Source organism: Saccoglossus kowalevskii, chromosome 13, assembly GCF_978046115.1.
Source record: "Saccoglossus kowalevskii chromosome 13, keSacKowa6.1, whole genome shotgun sequence".
NCBI lineage: Eukaryota > Metazoa > Hemichordata > Enteropneusta > Harrimaniidae > Saccoglossus > Saccoglossus kowalevskii.
The window spans coordinates 8,486,973-8,514,336 of NC_140653.1; the positions used below are offsets into that span (position 1 = coordinate 8,486,973).

At 34.1% G+C, this 27,364-nt stretch overlaps 1 protein-coding gene across 1 annotated transcript; it reads right to left on the reverse strand.

Moving 5' to 3' along the window:
* Positions 1–610: 610 nt before the first annotated feature.
* Positions 611–27,364, reverse strand: LOC144348048 (neuronal acetylcholine receptor subunit alpha-10-like). Its single transcript, XM_085506701.1, has 6 exons — positions 27,224–27,364; positions 7,171–7,316; positions 6,625–6,669; positions 5,636–5,745; positions 4,994–5,526; positions 611–1,202 (listed from the first exon to the last, which is right to left on the reverse strand). Exons 1-6 carry the CDS (start codon positions 27,261–27,263, stop codon positions 679–681), a joined length of 1,398 nt encoding a protein of 465 aa, XP_085362827.1. The 5' UTR covers positions 27,264–27,364; the 3' UTR covers positions 611–678.

The window sequence follows — 27,364 nt, forward strand, 5'->3', positions numbered from 1 at the left end:
CAACAAGCGTATTAATACATCGTAGTGAAGTTATAAATTATAACTAATACAATACCACTTAAAACATGTATTGTTGATATGGACATTAAATATATCAATAATTATAACATCATTTAGTTATGATTATTATCCATGGTGTTATTATCTGGAATCGGGATATAGGCTGTATAACTATGTTTACCATTCGACTTATGGTGCATTCAAGTTAGTTGTGCAAGAATCACCACTTCGAGGACAACAACAACAACACAAATAAATGATTAAGTAAAAGTTATTGGAGTTGTAGTAATCATAACATAAGTCAAAACAACAATTGCAGCTACTGCAATATGAAGAAAATAATAAAACTGCAAAAAAGGCGACAATGACAATAAACATCTCAACACTATACTATACTATTTTTCTCGTGCAATATTCCTGGCAGGATACTATCGATTAAAGAGCAATCTCCCTTAAAAAAAACATATGGATTTTCATTACCTGACGTGCCTAATATTTGCGAATAACGGAAAACAAAATAAGTAAATATATATGACCCTGACGCATTACCCTAGTGCGTGCAAAACTCGGAATAATAAACATAGTTGTCACAAAGATCACGATCACGGGATAATTTTTGAGACTTTGTAATTCTTTAATGTTAAGTTAAGGAGTCATGTCCAGTTGTCGGAATTTTGTTCACAGAGTGCCAAGACTACCGCCATGTTGTTCACCTCCATGGTAACCTTTTTCATCATGGGAGGCCAATGCTATTACCGGTATATAGAAAATGTACATTGCCGTCAAAATGATTAAAATGAGTGAGTATATAGACAAGTAAGCCCTGTCAAGAATTCGAGCTACTTCACGCCATTCACGCAGTCGTCGTTGTTGTACTTCCGGGTCATTTTCGTCGCAATCGTTTTTCTGAGATGGTGACAATGAAATGTTCTCAACCGGATGTTCGTACGGCATCTTGTGGTTATTGCTGACGTCATTTGTAAACTCCTCGTGATTCAAATAAGCATTTGATTGTTGTTTGGTCGGCTTTGGAGTCAATCTTGACCGAGTACAGCCGATCCGTGAGAGAAAATTAAAGGCGAACTTCCGCAACCAATCTGGTACTTTCTCACATCCTGGATTCTGGAAGTGCATATTTAACGATGAAGCCATAACAAATGCTGACGCTACTCCCATCGAGATGAGACTGAATAAAAACCGTTCTGTTGGGAAATATAAACATATTAACATTTTACAATAAATCTGTTTTATTCGTGTTGCATATTGTAATGGTTGCCATAAAGTCTTTATTGGAATTAAATTTGCATTACAAATCGTGTAAACTAATTGTAAAATAATTAGCATCCCGTTGGCAGGCCAGTCACATTGGTTCTCACTACAAGAGGTCAAATGCTAAGGAAAACTGAAACATATATATATATACATATTTACATAAAATATTGTCCACCTATGCGGATCTGTTGGTGCAGGAATTTTACGATCGTATGCCCTTACTGATGTCAACCAAACGTATTACGTGGTAAGTTGGCACCCAAGGCAGACAGGTACTACACCTTGCCCAAGGGTGACCTGGAGGTAGTTGTGGCAAAGGGTAATGTAATGTAATGTAATGTAATGTAATGTAATGTAATGTAAAAATTTGGCGAATGGCACGTACTATAGTTCTATATACGTCAATGAATAAAAACATATACTTTACTTTACAGTAAATTGTTTTTGCGCTCGTAGTTTTGTTATACTAATCATCCTGATGCGTCATATAGTCACAAAATATAACCAACATTAAAATCTAAACATATGTTGATATATTATACAGAGAGAGGTGAGTATATAGGTGATTGGTATAATATACAGGTGATTGGTATAATATACAGGTGATTGGTATAATATATAGGTGATTGGTATAATATATAGGTGATTGGTATAATATATAGGTGATTGGTATAATATATAGGTGATTGGTATAATATATAGGTGGTTGGTATAATATATAGGTGATTGGTATAATATATAGGTGATTGGTATAATATATAGGTGATTGGTATAATATATAGGTGATTGGTATAATATATAGGTGATTGGTATAATATATAGGTGATTGGTATAATATACAGGTGATTGGTATACTATATAGGTGATTGGTATAATATATAGGTGATTGGTATAGTATATAGGTGATTGGTATAATATATAGGTGATTGGTGTAATATATAGGTGATTGGTATAATATATAGGTGATTGGTATAGTATATAGGTGATGGGTATAATATATAGGTGATTGGTATAATATATAGGTGATTGGTATAATATACAGGTGATTGGTATAATATATAGGTGATTGGTATAATATATAGGTGATTGGTATAATATACAGGTGATTGGTATAATATATAGGTGGTTGGTATAATATATAGGTGATTAGTATAATATATAGTGATTGGTATAATATATAGATGATTGGTATAATATATAGTGATTGGTATAATATATAGGTGATTGGTATAATATATAGGTGATTGGTATAATATATAGGTGATTGGTATAATATATAGGTGATTGATATAATATATAGGTGATTGATATAGTATATAGGTGATTATAGGTGATTGGTATAATATATAGGTGATTGGTATAGAATATAGGTGGTTGGTATAATATATAGGTGATTGGTATAATATATAGTGATTGGTATAATATATAGGTGATTGGTATAATATATAGGTGATTGGTATAATATATAGGTGATTGGTATAATATATAGGTGATTGGTATAATATATAGGTGGTTGGCATAATATATAGGTGATTGGCATAATATATAGGTGATTGGTATAATATATAGGTGATTGGTATAGTATATAGGTGATTGGTATAATATATAGGTGATTGGTATAATATATAGGTGATTGGTATAATATATAGTGATTGGTATAATATATAGTGATTGGTATAATATATAGGTGGTTGGTATAATATATAGTGATTGGTATAATATATAGGTGGTTGGTATAATATATAGTGATTGGTATAATATATAGATGATTGGTATAATATATAGTGATTGGTATAATGAATAGGTGATTGGTATAATATATAGGTGGTTGGTATAATATATAGTGATTGGTATAATATATAGGTGATTGGTATAATATATAGATGATTGGTATAATATATAGGTGATTGGTATAATATATAGGTGATTGGTATAATATATAGGTGATTGGTATAATATATAGGTGATTGGTATAGTATATAGGTGGTTGGTATAATATATAGTGATTGGTATAATATATAGGTGATTGGTATAATATATAGGTGATTGGTATAATATATAGGTAGTTGGTATAATATATAGGTGGTTGGTATAATATATAGATGGTTGGTATAATATATAGGTGGTTGGTATAATATATAGGTGGTTGATATAATATATAGGTGGTTGGTATAATATATAGGTGGTTGATATAATATATAGGTGGTTGGCATAATATATAGGTGGTTGATATAGTATATAGGTGGTTGGTATAATATATAGGTGGTTGGTATAATATATAGGTGGTTGATATAGTATATCGGTGGTTAGTATAATATATAGGTGGTTGATATAATATATAGGTGGTTGGTATAATATATAGTGATTGGTATAATATATAGGTGATTAGTATAATATATAGGTGGTTGATATAATATATAGTGATTGGTATAATATATAGGTGATTGGTATAATATATAGGTGGTTGATATAATATATAGGTGATTGGTATAATATATAGGTGATTGGTATAATATATAGGTGATTAGTATAATATATAGGTGGTTGATATAATATATAGTGATTGGTATAATATATAGGTGATTAGTATAATATATAGGTGGTTGATATAATATATAGTGATTGGTATAATATATAGGTGATTGGTATAATATATAGGTGGTTGATATAATATATAGGTGATTGGTATAATATATAGGTGATTGGTATAATATATAGGTGGTTGATATAATATATAGTGATTGGTATAATATATAGGTGATTGGTATAATATATAGGTGGTTGATATAATATATAGGTGATTGGTATAGTATATAGGTGATTGGTATAATATATAGGTGGTTGATATAATATATAGTGATTGGTATAATATATAGGTGATTGGTATAATATATAGGTGGTTGATATAATATATAGGTGATTGGTATAGTATATAGGTGATTGGTATAATATATAGGTGGTTGATATAATATATAGTGATTGGTATAATATATAGGTGATTGGTATAATATATAGGTGGTTGATATAATATATAGGTGATTGGTATAATATATAGGTGATTGGTATAATATATAGGTGGTTGATATAATATATAGTGATTGGTATAATATATAGGTGATTGGTATAATATATAGGTGGTTGATATAATATATAGGTGATTGGTATAGTATATAGGTGATTGGTATAATATATAGGTGGTTGATATAATATATAGTGATTGGTATAATATATAGGTGATTGGTATAATATATAGGTGGTTGATATAATATATAGTGATTGGTATAATATATAGGTGATTGGTATAATATATAGGTGGTTGATATAATATATAGGTGATTGGTATAGTATATAGGTGATTGGTATAATATATAGGTGGTTGATATAATATATAGTGATTGGTATAATATATAGGTGGTTGATATAATATATAGGTGATTGGAAATCGTATATTGAGAACATGCGTAGTGTCCATGTCGAGGTGGATATTTCAATCTAAAGTTCCACTGTTCTAGATTGATGGATTTCCAAAGATACTAAATACCTAAAGTAAAATTGGAACGCATGCAATTACCAGGTTCATTCCATATCAACTTTCTTCAATTGTTCAAATGTATCATTCCCAAATCTCCCATTCAATTATATGTATATGCAATGCCACATGCTCAAGACGTTTGAGAAATAAACCACACTATAAGCTCGCTGGATTGTAAATTATACTCACGTATGTGCGGAATGTTTTCTGTCGTTGGTGGCATATAACTGGATACAATAGTCAGGAAAACAAACTGGGATAGAATGCTAGTAACACACAAGGTAATCCTTTCTCCTGAATCGGACGGTAAGTAGAAGCCCACGCAAATTAAAATACTCGCAAGGAATGACGGGAAAATTATGTTCATGACATAGAAGTTCGATCGACGTTTGAAGTGGAGCGTATACGTCACATCCGGGAAGGGCTCGTCACAGCAGACATAGTGAGCAACATTGCGTTTTATGTCCATATCTCCTAGTAACCACTCGCCGTTATTGATAAAGCGTTCAATGTTACTCTCATTACTTGGAAGGACATCCAAGTACCCGCCATGATAGGTCCACGATGCAAACTTCATTTGACAGGTTTGTTCGTCGTACGGGAAGAACGTCGCATCGATGGTGCAAGTTGACTGAACGACAGAGAATTGTAACGCGACCACCGTCCCATCGTAGGAGACAATAGCGTCTGTATCAAAATGGCGAGTGAACAGTTCGCTGATACTAGTAATAAAATAAAAGCACTAACTGATTAATAAGTATATTACATTCAACAAAAATACACCCAAATTGCTCGATCACATGTAGAGAATTTAACCACACTACAACTTACCTAGTAAACAATACCATATCCGGTTGCCATATATTAGAGATATGTATCTGTATTTCTTTAATCCCACCGAAATCGTCAGGATCCCATGTCAAATATTCATCTGTCCACGTCTAAAATGAGAAGAGATCCAAAATTATAGTCAATTCGTTCGTAACAACACAATTGAATAAAATTAAGTAATATTTATTACTAATATAATATATATTGATTTCATGAAAAACAATTCGGCTCAATCAGAACAGCCTGAAGCGTGGCAAACTTGCTATTAATATACGAACTGCAAATGCAGATTGATTTGAATGACAATATAGTAGTTGGTACCAGATCCTAGTACATCGTACGTCGGTTGCAGATCTGTCCATTCGCCAGACAAAAGACCCGGGTTAAATTAAAGACATCAGCCACAGAAAATATTCACACTACACAACAAATAAGTATATGAGGTTTTTTAAAAGAACTATTTTCTGGCCAATAGTGTCATAGATTGTAAGTTCTCAAAACAAAAGAACACAACAATGTGGCCATAAAGGGCATAGTTTATTATAAGCCGCTGACACACACCGACGCCCTTCAATTTAGAATACTAGAATTAGAACGGACGATCAATAGAAACATTGTCTACACCAGTGAAGCATTTTACTAAAGGTGTTCGAGACGCCGTGGAGTAAATCCACGTTGTCCGGTGTGTCTTTATTGGCTATTGTTTTCACTTGAAACTAAAATGTATATTCACTCCATATTTAATCTAGAAAATAAATATTATAATAATGCACGGTTTATTTAAAGATTTAGTATTTGCATATATAATCACTGATATAACACATTGTTATGGCTTGCACCAACATTTTCAAAAGAGAATTAGATGGGACATTTCTCTAAACATCGTTGTTAATCAAACACACACATATACAACATCCTGTGTGGTACCGCTCGAATAAGTACTTGTTGTTATTTCTTTGTTATTTGTTGCTGATTTCTCGAATTCTTACCTGTCCAAGCCAACATTTGAATGTCAGAATCTGGTTTTGTTCATCCTAACAAATAAAAACAAATGGACATAATTTATCGACTGCTGTTGGTCACGTACGCATGATTAATGTGGACGACCATTATTGAGGACGTTCACGATTGGACACGCACATGATGGTATACATACAGTGGGTAATACTGAATACATTTTGCAACCAACAAAACGTACGTTTTACGATGTGTATTATGTTTATTAATTTTATATATAAAAACAAAGCGAACACGAATATATGGTAAAATGCGAGGAGAACTCAAAGATTCTAATGTCTTATAAGTATGAAATGTTATCACAAAAATAATCTTTGTAACAACGTGCAAGTGTCGCCTTTTCCCACTTCAATGAGTTCATACAAGGCGTGCCCTGCGTGATGACGTCGCCCTCGTGATGTGCTCTCCACCGGCCGCGGAGAAGACACTTCGCACTTATAGTGTCAGGCTAAAACCGCCCCCAACTATGATTACTTCACCGCTTGAACACATCAAAATATAGGACACGATGTACTTACCAAGTCAATAAGCTGTATAGGCGTCATACGATGATAAACTACTATCGGTGTACTTTCATTCATCACTGGACGGACGGAATATTCCGGGTAATTATCAAGTAAAAAGTGGGTTAGATTAACGCTATTTTTAGATGAAACCACTAGACCTGAAAGCAATTAAACGCAAACCTAATTATGAATGACGATGTGAATTCTGACACTTTTAGGATTTGTATTATACGATTGCGAAGGTTTTTAGTCAGTGTGATCTTTAAGTGTGCGGCATTTTAACAAATTGTATTGCAATGACTTTACTACCATTAAGTAAAATTATTTAAAAGTGCCTGGTCTTAATAGGGTTTGACAAGTATGATTTACAAAGCGTATACTATGAACTACAGTAGAATGCAATACAGTCTACTTTAAATTAAACCAATGTTTGCTTTATGGAATCCGATCATCTATAACTATTGTGATGTCTGTCATACATAACACGAAGCATAGTTAATCCGTGTGCCGAGAAACACAGACAAATACACTTGCAGAACACTCGTATGCTCTACCTCTACAATACACCCCCGCCCTCACACACACATCCACGTACTGATGATCTGACACACGCTCATAATCACGTTTAACAATCTTATTTCAGAGTAACGCTGACTTTGTTCATATAATGTAAGCCTGGCTATGATTATGGGGACACCCACACGTTGTATCCATCACCAAGGCACATAGTTATCCCACTATTCAGGCTATAACTCTTTATATTCTAATCAAACGTGAAATAAGTACATGTAAAAAGATTGAACGCAATACAGGACAATATTAAGTCATTAGACACGACGGCGTGCGTACAAACATCCCCGTCGATCCTCCTCGGTCCAGTCAGTCAGGTATGATAATAACGAGAACGATTATGAAAAACGAATCACAATTTGTACGCGCCTGTATAAAGAAATGTCACACATTAGGCAAACTCTTCCGTGGCTTAATGCGTCGCCTGTGATTGCAAATTCGGTGCGGGGGCGGCATTTTCTGAGATTATTACCTCAATACTTGTAATCGCGGCGATTTTGTCGGTAGAGACTTTCCGTTCATTCCAGAAAAGTACAGTAAGTAAAACAGTAAATAAAAACATTGTTATTAAGTTATTGTTCCTACATGGGTTGTTGAGCAAACTATATAGTTTGGAAAAATATAGAGAGAACATTACAATTTTTTTTCTGTAATATTCCTGTGTTATCGGTAAATAGGAAAATTATCAATTTTAAGTATATGGAATACATTTCGTTATGAATTATTCAGTTTGTTATCTCCAAAACAAAAGAACTTGATAATGTCAAAAACGAAAAGTCTTTATCAGACAAAAACAAATACCATTCCAAGTACTGGAAGTCTAGTTTAGTAATAGACTTGATCAGTTTGTAAAATGTAGGTCAGAATTTACGCTATTTCTTTGATGAAACCACTAAACCTGAAAGCAATTGATCGCAAACATAATTATGAATGACGATGAGAATGATGACACCTCTGGGATTTGAATTATGCGGTTGCGAACGTTTTCAGTCAGTTTGATCTATAATCTTCTAGAATTAAGACAATGACCAGTTTATAACATTGGCCATGATTTAGTGATTATCGCTAAAGTAATCACTCATGGCTGAATGTATACATAATGCGGCGAAACGTAAATCAATACACCTAAAGAAGATGACAAATAGATTGTTATTAAACGTACCAAATTTGGCGGGAATTGTTATGCGTTTATGGCTAGTTACTCAAACGTGACAAATCGAACGCATGCGCATAAGTGTCTTACTTGTTTTTGTTTGAAATCAAGACGTGGCCACTTGCCCCAAAGATTGGGGCGAGTGTTCACGTTACAGAAACTACGTGGGAAGCGTGTTCATTTCGTCTAAAATCAAGTAAAATGTTCGTCACGTGTTTAGGGTTAACAGAACAACTATTCTCATTATGGTTTACTTTGGTATTCTGAGAAAGTGTGTACTATAAACCACAGTGGAATGCACTGATTTAAATGAAACCATATAAAACAAGTCATGCATGACACAGTTCCCGTTAGTTATAACATTTAAGATATAGTTTTGTATATAGTAATATAGCTGGAAAATAACCATGTCAGGAATATGATTTTTTAACATTAAAATGATTGACATTTGTATCTGATCATCAAACAAGTACTTGTCCATATTGAGAGATATTGCTCTGGAACAGCATTCAAAATCAGCCATTTTGAATACATGTATATATCTATAACATGATGTATAACGAATATATAAAATTTGAACATAATCAGTCAAAGCATGTCAGAGACATGGCTCTAAAATCCCAATCATTAAAACAAAATGGACGCCAGTCAGTCATTTTGAATCAGATCTGAAAAATAAAATGACGTGCATCAGGAACCCGTAATGTCTTATGTATGTACCAAGTTTGAACGAAATCCATCCATGCCAGAAATGCTTGATATTTGATGATTTTTTAGCAAATAAATGGCCACCATTCGGCCATTTTGAATAGGATCGTCAAACCAATATATCTGTATATCTATGACATGATGTATAATGAATATTTAAAATTTGTACATAATCAATCAAAGCAAGTCAGAAATATGGCACGAGAACCACATTCATTGAAACAAAATGGCCGCCAGTCGGCCATTTTGAATCTTATCTGAAAAACAAAATTATGTGCATCAATATCCCATTATGTCTAATGTGTATACCAAGTTTAAACAAAATCCATCTGTAAACAGCCGGGAAATGCTTGATTTTGGTGATTTGTTAGCACAAAATGGCCGCCATTCGGTCATCTTGAATCAGATCGTGAAACAAATCGATGTGCATATGTATAATATCATGTATGATGTATGTGTGAAGTTTGATCATGATTGACCCAGGTATTTCTAAGATACCGGACGCACGGACGCACGGACGCACAAGGGTCAAAACATAAGTCCCCGTTTTCGGACTGCGTCCGAACAGGGACTAAAAAACAATCGTGTATAATTATAGTAATTTCTGTCCTACATACCACGAGGAAGAACATTATATGTTCAACCTGTAGAAGGCAAGCAAGTTCTGATTATCTGACTTCAGAGAAACACCGATTTTATTTCAATATAGTTATCCCACTATTCATGGCAATAATTCCAACTCTTTATATTCCAATCAAACGTGAAATAAGTACATGTAAATAGATTGAACGCAATACAGGACAATATTAAGTCATTAGACACGACGGCGTGCGTACAAACATCATCCCCGTCGATCCTCCTCGATCCAGGAAGTTGTAGGCAAAATGACACGATTACGTCAAACGACTAACGAATTGTACGCGCCTGTATAAAAGAAATGCCACACACGACTCGACTAATTCAACGGCATAAAACTACACCTCTAATTGCAATTCCGGTGGAGTACCTGCTCAGATTATTACCTCATTACTTGTACATTATAGTCACAGCGGTTTTGTCCATGTAGCTCTTGCAATAACCAATAGTGAATAGTGTTATGAGAAACAAATACAATTTCGAGTAATAAACTTGCCCCAGTCTGAATGATCATGTTCTGCTTCACTGGAAAACAACTAAAATTCCAGTTTTGCGAATCGGCTAAATTATTTCTTTACATGCACAGAATTTGTTTGCAGTTAGTTAGTAAGTTGTAATTTCAAATTCCCGAATTACCGATGAACGCCGCGATGTAATGCTATTTGCACAGTGATAACTTATCAAGCAACGGGCGAGGGTATGACAAAAATATGAAAAGTTAAAAGAACAATAGACTAGCAACCCCGGAAGAATTCAGCGGCATATTTCTAAAATATAGCGAGTGAGCGTGAGTTGGTACAAAATGAACAGCAGCTAGACGTACTATATAATACATCTTAGAAACATGGCTTACCAGTTGAAGGAGATTATACGTGTATGTTTCGCTTAGTAAATATGACCTTGGGGTGTTTTTTTCAAAAATAACCCCCAAAATAAGAAAATATAGCCAAAGCTAATTTGCATATTCGTTTTCCTGGCTCTTCTGGCAAATTTACAAAAGCTGATACGAGTTAGTTGAAAGATAATGTCATTTTTAGGGGTTGGAAACACGGAAGAGCGGTTATTGCGATTTTGCACGTTTGGAACATTTGAAATGTATCTTTATTCCGCTTTGTTGACCTCAGGTCACGCAATATGCGCAAGCGAAAAACAATAGACGCCAAACGCTATAAATTCGGGAATTGAAAATTGATAATTTGACAATTATCAAGAGCACAAATGGAAGAAGAAGAATAAAACCAAATACAGAACTGAAATAACATGCGTAAAAATAGCCCAAACTTTCACGTTCTCGCTCATTCGGGATATCAAATATCAAATTCTCCTATTCAATCCTTATTCAGTACTTATGTTTTACAATACGCGAAGACTTGTTAGCTTCTACTATGCAGGTGTACACCAGTACGATATTGCACTATTTCATAAAATACGTCTATCAAAATAATGTTGTTCGATATTGCGACTGCTTTCATTGACAAAATATATTAATACATTCTACAATATGTCTATAAAGGTCAAATTAATGAGTCATACTAATAACAATATACGCCCAGCAAATATATAATAATTATAATGTTATAAATGTCAATTATAAGTCGAGGTCATGTCGTGGGTGAAGTAGAAAAGAAAAACATGATTATATATAGTTCATATTTACCAGTCACTTGGTTATAAACCGAAACACAGTTATTCACAAACACTTTACATTGTTCTCTGATGGATGTACATTATCTCACTGAATGGAACAACACGGTGTAATACACATATATACTGTCGCGCAATTACTCACCTTTTTCAGTGTACAAGTCGCATGGGTTTATATCTAGTGTATTAATAGCGAATAGCTAATTTCTGTTTTACGTTCATAATATTTCAGCGTTGGTAATTTCACGATGAGAGAGAGTATTTTTTGATGAATTTATTTGAATGAATCTATTTAAGAAAATACATCTGTATCAATTAGGAAATATTATTGAATGAAGTCGTGGTTAATTAATATCGTGTTGATGACGTCAGTTCCGTTCGCCTGACAGCGCATACATGATACCTTCGTTATCACGTGATCTGCATATTTGAGGAGGTAATAGGTTTTGTTCAAGCGATTAAGTTTCCTGAACAGAATTTAGCCACTGTTTTCAACGGCTGCTGAAATTACAAGACATGAATGTCACAGTCCCTGTCATTTAATTGTAAAATACTCGTGTTAAACTAATAGATGGAACATCTGCAAACAATTGAATTAATATGTACTCTATGTGGGTAAATTTCATCATAAAGTAATTTCCCTTAATCTAGTATTGTACTGATAACTGAAAACTTCCATTGACCCATGTTCAGAATCTCAGAGTACACAAGTGCAACCAAACAATTTCTCTTACATGTAGTTCAAGCAACTGCATTCATAAATCTGAGTAAACCTTGATGTACCTTTAATAACAACTTGACTTCCTTGTTAATTCAGGTCTTTGTATATTAACAGAAACTGGGTTTGTTTCTCATCAAAATGTAGCCCTTCGTAATAGTGTGATCCATTTATACACTAGCTGCTGACAACTGAAGCTAAATTTACATCACAAGTATCAATGTGCCTGACCAACATTTATAAACAGTAACGGCGAAGTGTTTTCACTGATCATCAACTTTGTGACCAGTTATTTCAGTGATGGCTCTTTATAATGGGATGCAATTTTTACAGTTTAATAATATAATATACAACATTTCTGACTACTTTTTGTTTAATTTGTATAAAACCAAACAAAAACCAGACTGTGATTCATTTCAGACTGATTCAGATAAAGGTCATGCCGTCACTGAAAACCCTAGCATTACGATCTAACCTAATTATTTATTCTGGGCGTGCTCAGTGTTGTTGGGAGAGGTAATTTTGGATGAAAATCGTGATCCACGTAGGATTTTCAGATCTGGAAAAGAATTACGTGGATATTCAACAGTGACTTGTTCATCAACCTGCAAAGTTTCATCGATATTTGCTGCAAAATTTCTGAGAGATGTTGGAGATGTAAAGGAAACGAGACGGTCGGAAAACACAAATAAGAAACTATGCACTGGAAGCCGATGTTATTGTCGGGAATCATGTTAGATAGATATAATATTAATTTTATAATACACCAGCACAGTTGGTTTTATTACTTCGGTATTCAAATATGAAATCGTAGAAAGCAATTTTAGACACCATTTTATGACACCATACACACGCTCACTGTTGTGTACAATCTTCATATGAATACATCCATAGTAGTGTACAATCTTCATATGAATACAACCATAGGAGTGTACAATATTCATATGAATACAACCATAGTAGTGTACAATATTCATATGAATACAACTATAGTAGTGTACAATATTCATATGAATACAACTATAGTAGTGTACAATATTCATATGAATACAACCATAGTAGTGTACAATCTTCATATGAATACAACTATAGTAGTGTACAATATTCATATGAATACATTCATAGTAGTGTACAATATTCATGTGAATACATCCATAATAGTGTACAATATTCATATGAATACATTCATAGTAGTGTACAATATTCATATGAATACATCCATATTAGTGTACAATATTCATATGAATACATCATAGTAGTGTACAATATTCATATGAATACATCATAGTAGTGTACAATATTCATATGAATACATCCATAGTAGTGTACAATATTCATATGAATACAACCATAGTAGTGTAAAATATTCATATGAATACAACCATAGTAGTGTACAATATTCATATGAATACATCCATAGTAGTGTACAATCTTCATATGAATACAACAATAGTAGTGTACAATCTTCATATGAATACAACTATAATAGTGTACAATATTCATATGAATACAGCCATAGTAGTGTACAATATTCATATGAATACATCATAGTAGTGTACAATATTCATATGAATACATCATAGTAGTGTACAATATTCATATGAATACAACCATAGTAGTGTAAAATATTCATATGAATACAACCATAGTAGTGTACAATATTCATATGAATACATCCATAGTAGTGTACAATCTTCATATGAATACAACAATAGTAGTGTACAATCTTCATATGAATACAACTATAATAGTGTACAATATTCATATGAATACAGCCATAGTAGTGTACAATATTCATATGAATACATCATAGTAGTGTACAATATTCATATGAATACATCCATAGTAGTGTACAATATTCATATGAATACAACCATAGTAGTGTACAATCTTCACAAGAATACATCCATAGTAGTGTACAATCTTCATATGAATACAACCATAGTAGTGTACAATATTCATATCAATACAGCCATAATAGTGTACAATATTCATATGAATACAACTATAGTGGTGTACAATATTCATATGAATACATCCATAGTAGTGTACAATCTTCACATGAATACATCCATAGTAGTGTACAATCTTCATATGAATACAACCATAGTAGTGTACAATATTCATATGAATACAACCATAGTAGTGTACAATATTCATATGAATACAACCATAGTAGTGTACAATATTCATATGAATACAACCATAGTAGTGTACAATCTTCACATGAACACATCCATAGTAGTGTACAATCTTCATATGAATACAATCATTGTAGTGTACAATATTCAAATGAATACAACCATAGTAGTGTACAATCTTCACATGAATACATCCATAGTAGTGTACAATATTCATATGGATACAACCATAGTAGTGTACAATATTCATATGAATACAACCATAGTAGTGTACAATCTTCATATGAATACATCCATAGTAGTGTACAATATTCATATGGATACAACCATAGTAGTGTACAATATTCACATGAATACAACCATAGTAGTGTACAATCTTCATATGGATACAACCATAGAGTGTACAATATTCATATGAATACAACCATAGTAGTGTACAATTTTCACATGAATATATCCATAGTAGTGTACAATATTCACATGAATACAACCATAGTAGTGTACAATCTTCATATGGATACAACCATAGTAGTGTACAATATTCATATGAATACAACCATAGTAGTGTACAATTTTCATATGAATACATCCATAGTAATGTACAATATTCATATGAATACGTCCATAGTAGTGTAAAATATTCATATGAATACGTCCATAGTAGTGTACAATATTCATATGAATATAACCTTATTGCATTTCATCTCAATTTATCACAGTTTACTTAACACGGTCACGATAAGTTGACACTATTTTAATACGAATCTTGTGACACGTCGTATTTTGATGTTATTATAATTAATGACTCTCAATTACGTGAATTTTACACTGTACATATTTAATATATAGTAAAGCTTGAATACACACTGGAATTCAATATATAAGTCGCGAAAAAAATTGCTTTTCGACAAGCGCATTCGCGAGAAATATCAGTTATCAATATATAGTACATTGTATCGCTAAATATGTGTTAACACGTTAAAAGAAAGATGGTGTAAAGAACTACTTTAGGAAGCGTGACAATCGCTGACAGTGACAGTCAAAATCAGTATCAAATGTATCTGAATAGACGTGCGTCATACAGTTGTGATTCAGGTTTTACATGTAATAATTATCACCCCATTATTACCCCAACCTTGACGTCATATAGTCGCAGCGAATACAGAGGAGTACATGTGATCACGTAGTTATAATTATTAGCATCAATAATTCACTCAAGTGTTCTGCTCAAGTATCCCATGGGTTTATTATATGTACATAATTATCAATTGAAGACTGACTGTCTATGCCTATCAATAGCAACCTCGGGGTGATACAACATGTTATTCCACAAGGACCTACTGTACACAGACTGTCAATTCCATATTTGTAACGAATGTAATATATATCATCGTTTCGGTTTGGCGCATGGAGGCAGGGATGCGATAATAAAAGTTGAAAACACTACGAAAACCATTTAAATTTTTAATATATTGTAACTAAAATACAGTAATGTTTGACATAGATATGATAACAAGTGTCACCTCTCTCCATACGGGCACGCGAGTATTTAGACCGTAACTCAAGGATACCATAACAACCTAATAAAATATTTATATATCAATTCGGTAGATTGACAAAGGTTCACAATGTTAATGGACGCATACACCGAATGAGTCACGTAAGAATTGTATTTTCGTCATCAATTATTATTCGCGAACTGCTGGCAACCACTATTTATATTTGAGTTGAAAAAAGTGTTTATGCAAACTAATTGTAAAACCTGCAGGTACGCATACTAATATTTTATAACAGTCCTTGTCCATGTTTTATGTATTTAGTTATAGTATTATTATATCCGTATGACATACAATAGAACTGCTCATGTAATTTTTTTGAAATTCGTGATATAAATAATGACAACAAATACTATGAAATAATCAGTATTAAGTATAAGCTATGAATTGAATACGTGATTTCGTTCATTGCAGAAATGCATATAATTGGAAAGCTCTGTCTCTGACAAACTTATCTCTCGTATTTATTTTGGTGGTGCTGATGTGGCCAGGTAATACAGCTTGCAGAGTATTATTTATGGCAAGTTTCAACCTCGGCTATGAATAACAATGGCGATTGTTATGTGGCATGCTAATTTATCTTCCATGAAATTAAGGTTATAGCGACAGCTGCCTCTTAATAAAAGGTCAAAAAATAATTCAACTCTGCTATTTTATTTATAAGCGCAATGTGTTCTGCATATATTTACATCAACAAGCCGTGTTTAGTTTTAGATATTATGGATAATGTTTATGTAGAATGAATTCATAACTCTTCCCATTAGTCATGACATAGCGCCCACAGTGGTATTAACCTATTTCACGCCCAGTTGCGTTTTGCTCTGTTTCGTCCACGATCGTATTGATCGTATTGGTTAACCTTGGTTATTTTTTTATACCCCTTCTTCTTCCGAAACAACCCGAATGTAAAATTACAAACAACAGAGGTGTTGAACTGTCGTGCCCTCCACCAGAGCATATGACTAGTTGTCATTGCTTTCAGTGGTACTAAATGTGTGTATGTTTCTAATAGTGCGCACAGAGTCTGTATTCAACTATGGTAAATCCAACAATTCAATAAAATAAAACTGTTCTGTTTTAGAATTGGCTTGTCTAGCTAAGTATACCGTATTCCCAATGAACTGCACGTATCGCATGACATAACATTATCCATTGAGCGTTAAGGCGCAATTAATTCATTCCATTTCCATTACATAAACGTGCGAATCTGTCAATGCTCTGACAGTTTCATTAGGTTTCGGGAAACGTAAAAAAGTCATGTTTAAACTAACAATTCATAATAATGCAATTTAATTATTTTCACATAAAAAGGACACATGCACAGTTTTAATAATATTCGCTGCATGGGAGAACTATAAAAATCGTTGGAATGACTTGTTGATTCATCATTTCCGGACTTTATTTGGATGTTAATGGCATGGTCTATGATTAAGGTAAATAATAGGCAATATTTGATGATATTTATCGGAAATGACCATTCTTCGGCAACATATAAAAATTTACGTTTAATGTTTTTATGATAAAGATCATGAACGGATTGCGCTCCTCTGACCCACACCGAAAGTTGATTTCACAAACGTTAAGCCAGCTTGACCTTGATCTTCAGATGAGCTTATTAGGACGTTGGCGTATACAGCGCCTATAAAATCATGTATTGTCTATAATTAAATCTAACAGATTAATATATATCTGGTTCTACATGTGGAGCTGGATTTTCTCATTATTTTTGAAACAGCTGCTGTTATCTGACATATGTCAAATATCATACATAACAAATGTCACAGATATTTATGATTTCACACAAGCGTCCATTCAATCTCTCAGTTCATGTTTATTGTTTTGCGGATTATCACAATAATGAAGAAGTTGGTTATTCAAAGATGTACAGTAAGAAAAGCTGAGTTTGTATTGTTCGACTTGTTTGTACAATATTGCACACTGATCTACACGTTGAGTAATTATTGATAAATGTTCGTAAACAAAATTGTTTTCGTGGTATACACAATGCACCCACAATGGCGCATGCGCGTGAATTATTAGTACGCAATGAAACACATATTCAGATTATCATTATATTTGCATAAAGATGTTTTTTGTCAGATATTATATACGTGTATAATAGATATCTCGTGATGTATAAATTAATATGTACCCTGTTATATCCATGTCCAGGTCAGGTCAGATGTAGTCCTCCGCTACCAGCAGCTTCTTTATGAACATTGACACCGTTCGGTTGGCGATGCTACTCTAAGATTCATAGGGTCAATTACCCAATGAATGTTGGTGGTAGTATTTATATCCTGAGTTAAATGTGGTAATCAAGTGGATATACGCCAGCCTCATATCCTGTATTACGTTACCTTTATATTTAAAATATGATGGTTGAGGCTTTGATGGCATCAGTAGATCATATTCACGATTACAAAATAGTAGTATCTCTTTCTTCATTTTGGAAGCAGAAAAATCAAAATATCGAAGATGGTAATGTGTTGTTACGCCATATGGCATGTAATTCAACTTCTTTTTAGACATACTCGCGAGATTTCAATTTTCCCACAAATGTTACTTTTTCCTATATGAAATTTACAATGTGGACGAACACAAAGATGTGCGGTGTCGTATACCTCGTGACAAAATAACTTTTTTTTTTTTAAATTATACTAAAATTACTAAGACTACATTTGTAATTGAATATTAAATATTATTCAATACACACTTTACAAAGTGGTAAGGCAATATGCCACGTCACCACGTATAGGGAATTATTATTAAGCAGTGCAAATAACCCAAAATTTGTGATTACTAAAAGTATGTTAATATAATTTGGTTGCTATTCCTTTTTGACAAAACATGAGGGTATAATTTATTATAAAATTAAATTCTGCAAACATAAAGGGAGTACTGTTATGTTTGCTCCAAACACAAGAAGTAATTTCATTGTAAATCATACTCTAATGTGTTAGCAAGAATCCATATGGAAACATGTCAATTAAACAAGCCCCAAAACACTCGCATTGAATATATGTCTTTGAATACAAAGCATGAATTTGTGGGGTATCAAAATTGTTTTTAGTTGATACGAAAATCGTAGTTGGTGAAAAGATTCATACAACTTTATTAATATTTATATTGTTACAAATTATCATTAATTTAATTTTTAATTAGGATTCATAATATAGTTTCAATGCAGATTTCTTTTCCATAACGCGATCATACAAATTTCTAGTAAATGCCTGTGACGTCATATGTTTACACTTTTGCTAACCAGTATGCGAATGTCTGATAAAAAATGTCGTTTACCGCTCACAAATACATGTATATTTGATATCAACAACAACGAACAACGCCATTATTAGTCCCAGTTTTGACGCAGTCCGAAAACGGGGACTTATGGATTGACCTATGTGTGTCCGTGCGCCCGGACCTGTATCTTAGACATGCCTGAACCAATTACATTCAAACTTCACACATACATCATCCGTAATAGGATACATATACACAGCAATTTATTTTCTGATGGCCTATTCAGATGGTCGAATGGCGGCCATTTTTGTGCTGCAAAATGATCAAAATCAAGCATATCTGTCATTCCGGAACCGGGTCTCGGCTGTTTACGGATGAATTTTGTTCAAACTTGGTACATACATAAGACATTATAGGTCCCTGATGTACGTCATTTTGTTTTTCAGATCAGATTCAAAATGGCTGATTGACGGCCATTTTGTTTAATGAATGTGGTTCTAGAGCCATATGGTTTGAATATATATTCATTATACATCATGTCATAGATATACAGATATATATTTGATATATATATATATATTGCTTTGACGAGATCCGATTCAAAATGGCCGAATAGTGGCCATTTTGTTCTAATTAATGCTGTTTCGGAGCAATAGTATTCAAGTTCTCGTTAGACGATCAGATCCGATCATTTTAATGTTAAAAATCATCAAAATCAAGCATCAGATTCTGGATCCATAGCTCTGACATGTTTATGCTCAAACCAAATCACTATAAACAAATTATATATCTTAAATTTGAAAACTAGCGACTGTGCCATGCATGGCTTGTTTTATCTTAGAATGTGAGCGACCAGTTCTTGCTAACCAGTCGCTGCGCACGCTCACGTCCGCGAAACGTAAATACGTGCGACGGCCTATACTTAATTCCAGCCTATCATCGTTGTGTTAATGTGATTCCACAACAGGATGCGGAAGTGTACGTAGGAGGAATCGAATATAATAGATGCAAAACATGACACCGGCCCACTCGTTTAATCTGATTGAATTGAGTATTAAATTGATGGCATTTATAAAGAGAATGTTATTTCCTATACAAAGTTTAAACAGTATCGTAAATAATTGAATGACAAGTTTTATATCATTTTCTGCTATCTACACAGAATCATAAACCAAATAATATATTTATAAAAATCATAATCTCTCCTATTAATCAACTCCACGTGAACTGACATTTCGAATATTTCTAAGTCATGGTTTCTCATAACGACGGTCTAGTGGAATGGTGGCAGCTGCGATGACGTAATATATACTGAATGGGTGTCATTCAACATGTGTAACCAAAGTCACCATGTGCACTTTAACTAGTGCTAAATATAGTCTAGTACAGACGTTCATTATGTTTAATAGCCTTGGCCGTATGAAAGCACATTTGACATGTACTTTATTAATGCAGTAACTGTGTAGTGGCCGTGACTGTGCCATGGCGAATTCGATCCGTATCCTGGTTACGGTGATTTTGTTGGGTGAAAGTAATCCACATGACAATGTGTACTTTCGTGCGTACGAAACCTACATACTCATCAGTGATATCAACAACAACAACAACATATCTGTATCCATAACAACATCAACGTAATTGCAATATTGTTTAATCTGTAAACAAAAAAACTTCCAATGAAAAACTTCCATTCATTCACTTTGAAAGCTTGCATCGGAAGTCCACTGTTTTGGTGCATACAAGTTGCAAACAATGTTCTTTTAACCTGAAAACTTCAAGTTGATGTAAAGCAACTTTGGCATGCGGAATAAATGTGCAGGGAGTTTCGATACAGAAACGCGGAACATCGGGCGGAACATTTGGTATCCAAGAGGTTCTTAGGAAATTTAGTGAAAATAAATATAATTCAAATACTCTTTTTCTAAAAATACAAAATCTAGCAGAAATATGTTTGCTAAAATGAACTAATTGTTATATGATAGCACTGAAAATAAAATTTCCCCCACACTGCATGTCATTCAGCATTTCAAATGACTTTAATACAGCAGGCTACTAACTAGGTAAAAAGTGGACGTTGGTTTCTCTTGGACGACGCGAGACGCCGTCAAGTAATAAAAAACCAAACGAGGAATTAGCATGGAAACCTCAATTCTTTTTTTCACTCTGGTGCTATGGATCGATTTATGTTTGTTGGAACCTCAGGTTGTTTTGAAATACCTTATACAAATTGGCTTCACCCATTTTTTAAATCCTAATTATGTAGGTCTTCAATAACGCCATAATTTTCCCGCCAACATGTATGAGTTTCAATACACATTTATTTGGATCAAATATACATCATGACATTTTCACATTACCTTTACAGGTCTTGATAACAATTTCGGCAATCAAAAGGAAATGAAATGGCGTTACTTTGAAATTCAGAAATCAATTTCCAATTTATTTTAGAATATAAAACAAACTAAACCCAATTCAACACATTCAAGAATTCGTTAAAATACTTTCGGAAGACTGCCATGCTGCCATATAAGGCAAGTGTTATAACATTAGTATACCAATTTTACACAAATTCAAAGCAATGTATATCCAGTGAAAGAGAAAGGATATATTATTGTCTATGTACACGACTGAGAGCGATTCAAAGGACATATTACAAACCACTGACCACCATAAGCAGTGAGCAAAGTAATGTTTTATCATCAATAATGATTTGTGATTTAAAATTGTTAACGGGTAACACGACTGGACGAGTTGATTTTAATCACTAAAGAAAATAAACATAACTCAGGTTCAATCCACGGATACATCTCCAGCGTCACGTTAAGTAAACTCTTCACAGCACAACACGACCTTTCCAAGAGGACCATGAAGGATTGTTTTATGTTAGGACAATGCATGCCGGCTAAAATCTACTTTACACCGTTATTTTGTATTATTATTAAATTTTGTTGTGAATTTAACAAATTTCATCATGCCAAAAAACTCATTCCTCAGCTTCGAAGAGCGAGGGTTCTTTGTATTCATGTTGGTGATCGCCGCTGTGTCTGTGGAAGTACTATGGGGGATTGCATGACGGGAGTGATAAGTCTTTTGATCAGTAAAATAATTTTAAAAAAGTGAAAACTAGAGTGACTGTGAAATAAAGGCTGGTTTTAAATATTAAATATCATGAAATCTGGATGAAATAATGAAAGGAAATTGAACTTGAAAGGTCAATGAATGTAGCCAGAATGCAAGGTCAGAATCCGGGGATCAAAATACGTCCGGTCACAATACATCCACCATGGCGGCTGCAAAGCGTCAACAACTATGGATGCGGTAATAGCCTTGATTTGTAGTTTGCGTAAATGGCGGGCGGGGGGATACATGCAAATTCTGTGCTTTAATAACAGTATTTGCTGCTTTTTGCGCAATGGGAATTAAAGCGGGGGAGTCGTCATCTGCGCATGTGTCAAATGGCCATATCATGTCACTGTCTACAAACAAGCGTCTATTCATGAGCTTTTGCGTTTTTAGCGTGTGTTGTTATCGTCGCTTGCAACTCAATTCTCGCGTATGCGCAGGTGACAACCTTCCCGCCTTAATACAAGAATGTATGTTTCATGGATTAATATGCTACTCATTTGCTTCAATTCCAACTATATCTCTGGAAATATCACTTGCTGTTTAGCATTCATATTTCGATATCCTACAATGTCTCGATTGCGTGTCTGGTAATTCAAACTAACACAAAAACAATTGCCCAGTCTTGTTTCTACCAGTTATTTAAATCAACTCCCATATTGTGCCTCACAGTTAAGATTAATTCAGATACATGTATATTGTAAATTACACAGAGGTAACACTACAATACATTTTCCTTTACATTTCCTTGTATTACACAACAGTCTTGTGCCGAGGCAGTTATGATTCACAGCCATCACCAGTTCTCTTGTTAAATTTTATAAATATCTTCTTAAAATTAAATACGAAGCACCAAACGTAGCTTGTTTTCTAGAACTAGAGTTGTACCGTATCCGGGTTTCAAGAAAAACTCAGGTGGCGAGATACTCCCAGAAAGTAACACAGAAATCACAGGGAACACGCATCAATGAGGCGTAATGTTTAATCATGCGCATATAACGAATCACGCCACACTTAGGGAGTCGTTCTCAAGAATCTGACTGGTGGGTTATTTAACAATTATTCAGGCTTAACCGTCGATATGTGGATAATTAAATATATCACGGTCACAGATAGTTTATTTATTTTGTAAATGATCGCGAAGGTCATCGTTAATCAGCCGGCCACTGATCAAATTACAAAAATGCTTTCCATCGAATTATATTTTCTCGTTTGAGATTAACTAGGAATGAGTATAAACAAATATTTTCTGTGTCATACCCCCCCCACACACACACACACACACAGCCTACAAACGCTTAATCGACATTCTCCGATTGACAGGTCATCGACTCGTCTTTCAATCTAGTTTCAATGTTAACGATTAACTCCTATGTGTTATATATGTATGACGTTTTCAACATGATTAATGGTAAATTAAGCCTTTAAGGAATCCGGGTCACAGATAATGTGTCTTGTTATCTATCCGCTAAATTACCACAGTCCCCACATTACTTGGTATTTTATCACGCACTCTGGGAATTCGAAAATATAATGAAAGAAGAAACCAAGTGCCGCTGAAGTTGTAATTCATCATTAGGTGTACTTGACATCGGGATCCTGTTTGTGCGTGTTTTAATTGACTCGAACTAACACGGGTGGTCGACCCCGTCTTGATATAGGATCTGGTACACCCTGGCCTTCAGTGTATTCTGAACAGTGCTTACTGTGAACGAAAACGCAACTTGACCCAACAGGCAGTGTTGCGATTTGGCATGTAGCTCTCTATTTTGCTAACAAAATATCAATATTAATATCACTCACCATAACAAACAGTTACATTTGAAATATCAATGTTGCTATTTTGTTTGCAAAACAGTGAGTTATACTAACAATACTTCTGATCGAGTTGCTCTTTCGCTCACAGTAAATCGGGTGTGTGGATATCGGGTTCAACCATTACAGAATTTTCCCCTAATTCTCACTTCTCAGTGAGTTGAATTCTGAATCATCAACAAATTCATTTATGTTTTATAATTAAGAGCTTCTAGAAACGTGTCATAATTTCGCACTTACATTAGTCAGTGTCCAAACACATTCCAAATCGATATACATTTATATTTTTGAGCGAAGACGGTGCTATTTTGATGAACGCTATGGACTTTAGACAGTTGCATGCACTTCGTACGTGTTTTTCAACTACCAGCGGAATTTCAATTAACGACAATGAATTACCAGGAAGTTAATAATAAAATTAGACACAATTTTTTTAATGACACCAGGATGTCGCTTTTACAAAATCGTCGTCTGTGAATCATAGTATGTATCATTCATTTCCTTGTTTGTAAAGTGATATTAACAACGATTAAAATCAAAGTAGACGACTACAATACAGACAGAGAAAATAAAAATTTAACGGTGCGGACCTGACAAATCAATAATAATAATGCTAGAGAAAATGTCAGCAAATGACACAACGCGAAGTAATACTTGTCAAAGCCTGAGCACAACTCTGACGTCAACAATGCGCAGTGTTTGGGCAAATTTAAGTAAATAAATTAGACGCAATTTAAAATACACACTGACTTAAAATACGTAAAATTGTGCCTCAATTCATAAGGAGAACCCACTCAGTCTAAAGACTGTGAAATGGCGCAATGAGACTGTTATTCAACATGTTGGCACCACAGCGTGCACGATTACCGTGTCGTCTGGAATATGTTGTTTACTGACAGCAGTACTATAATTTGTGATAAGTTGACATTATTAGATCATACCGGTCGAGACATTCCAGCCACTCAATCTAAAATACAATTCTGGGAAAGTCGGCAGATCAGGGCACACGGGCTCTACCCCCCCCCCCTCGCACGGGTACATAAATCATTACAAACGGTGACGAGCTTGCATTGCAAATGAAGACAGCTTCATTAAAGAAAGTATATAATCGATACGTCGAAAACATTGGTTATTATTATTATTATTATTAATTTCGATATAGATATCAAAGTCGATTCACAGGGGAGATGATATATTTAAACTCTGAATATGTGATCTCAGGCGGAGAGCATACATAGAAAAAAGAACATGATACCATACTATAATAATAATAATACCATATAAGGTATGATGGTTATCTCGTGGCTCGTCTTCTTATTGAGTGTTTCTGGTCAGACACATGTCTAATATTCATATAATCAGTACGGTTAATTAATACACACACATAACTTAGTACTCATGCAAGGCTGTAACAATGGTTACTTGTACCACTACTACGTGTCGCTGCCGAGGCGATTGACGTGGACACGTGGGTCCCAGGGCAATACATGAAACTTGCCTAATAAGGACGTGCTCTGAAATGATTCTCGTTTTTAAGATTTTAGGTATAAGTATCGGTCTTATTTCTGGTCAAGATAGGTATAATATCGGTAATATTTTTTCGATTTGGTATAAATAACCTGAACATTTTGTTAATAATATGCTTTTATGTAAGTGACAGTTGCGTGATATAAGTCAATGTACATTACATTCAAAATTAATGACTTCAATCTTATAACAACAGGCAAGGCTATTTCGTACTTCATTCACGAACATAACAGTTAATGACGTTTATAACCATGAAATGCGAAGTGTTGTCGTTTTCCTATTAAATAACTTCCGAGGCATAACATTGTACATGATTGTTAATTCACATGGGTTTATTTCACCGTATTTCGTTTATAGCTAAAAATGCTACTGTAACGTAATTTATTTTCACGCTGGAGGAATGAATCAGTAAAAATAAAATCCAACAAAAATATATTTTTTCTAGAGTATACAGTCAACTCATCACAAATCAGTGAAAATAAACTTCACACAATACAAAATTAGTTCTAGGTAAAACAGTGTTTAGAGCAAAGTGATTTTGCACTGCATGTATTGTTTCCATCGCAGATCGGTGAATTTAAAGCCTATTGAATACTCCAACAACCATATCACCTTAAAATCATGGAAATATTCCCTCTCATACAGTACTGCTAGGGCGATCGTAATTGTGAAGTAAACATGGAATACGTGGATCAACTAACGCTATAGTATGCACGTTGCGTTAGCCGAAGACAAGAACAATTATTTCTTGGCGTGCGTTATTGCATTGCAATAACGTGAATTATCTGTGTTCTTCGGTTAGAGGTGTTCCATGCACGATGGCAGAAAAAGCCGTTGATGCAATTCACAAGTTTCGGAAAAGCGTCAGCTCAGTGGGGCGAACGTGATTATGACACGTTCTGAACTGAATGTAGAAAGTCCGATGATCACTTCTCTCCACACACGCTGTGCAATTAAATATGCTATCTCACGACAGCTCAACTGATCTCATGGACACAATCAAAACAGATGTGCTAAAAGTAAACCTCCGCAGTGAGAGGTTACTGTACTTACTGCTAAAAAAATACTAGATTTGTGACCGACGTCCACGTGTTTCACGGTTTCTACATGATGGGTAACGCCTAATTAGACATCCAACATCAATTCACACGCATCGGCACGGTCACTGTCCCGTAACGACTGGATGTGTAAATCAACTCGACCTCAGTGTGACATTTGGTGTTGTACTTACCAATGACAGTGGCTATCACCCCCAGTCTTATGAAATCCATGTGTGTCTCAGTTACGTATGTTTTCTTTCCTGTGCTCTCACGGTGTTATGTTCTACGCACTGTAACGACGGCCGCTTAATAATAACAAACACACATTAACT

Bases quoted from the DNA above. Each gene is read 5' to 3' on its own strand.
- LOC144348048 (XM_085506701.1), bottom strand. From the start codon at position 27,263: ATGGATTTCATAAGACTGGGGGTGATAGCCACTGTCATTG. The intron at 7,317-27,223 runs GTAAGTACAACA...AATTGCTTTCAG, and splicing joins GGTGATAGCCACTGTCATTG to GTCTAGTGGTTTCATCTAAA. The intron at 5,527-5,635 runs GTAAGTTGTAGT...TTTTATTACTAG, and splicing joins GATATGGTATTGTTTACTAG to TATCAGCGAACTGTTCACTC.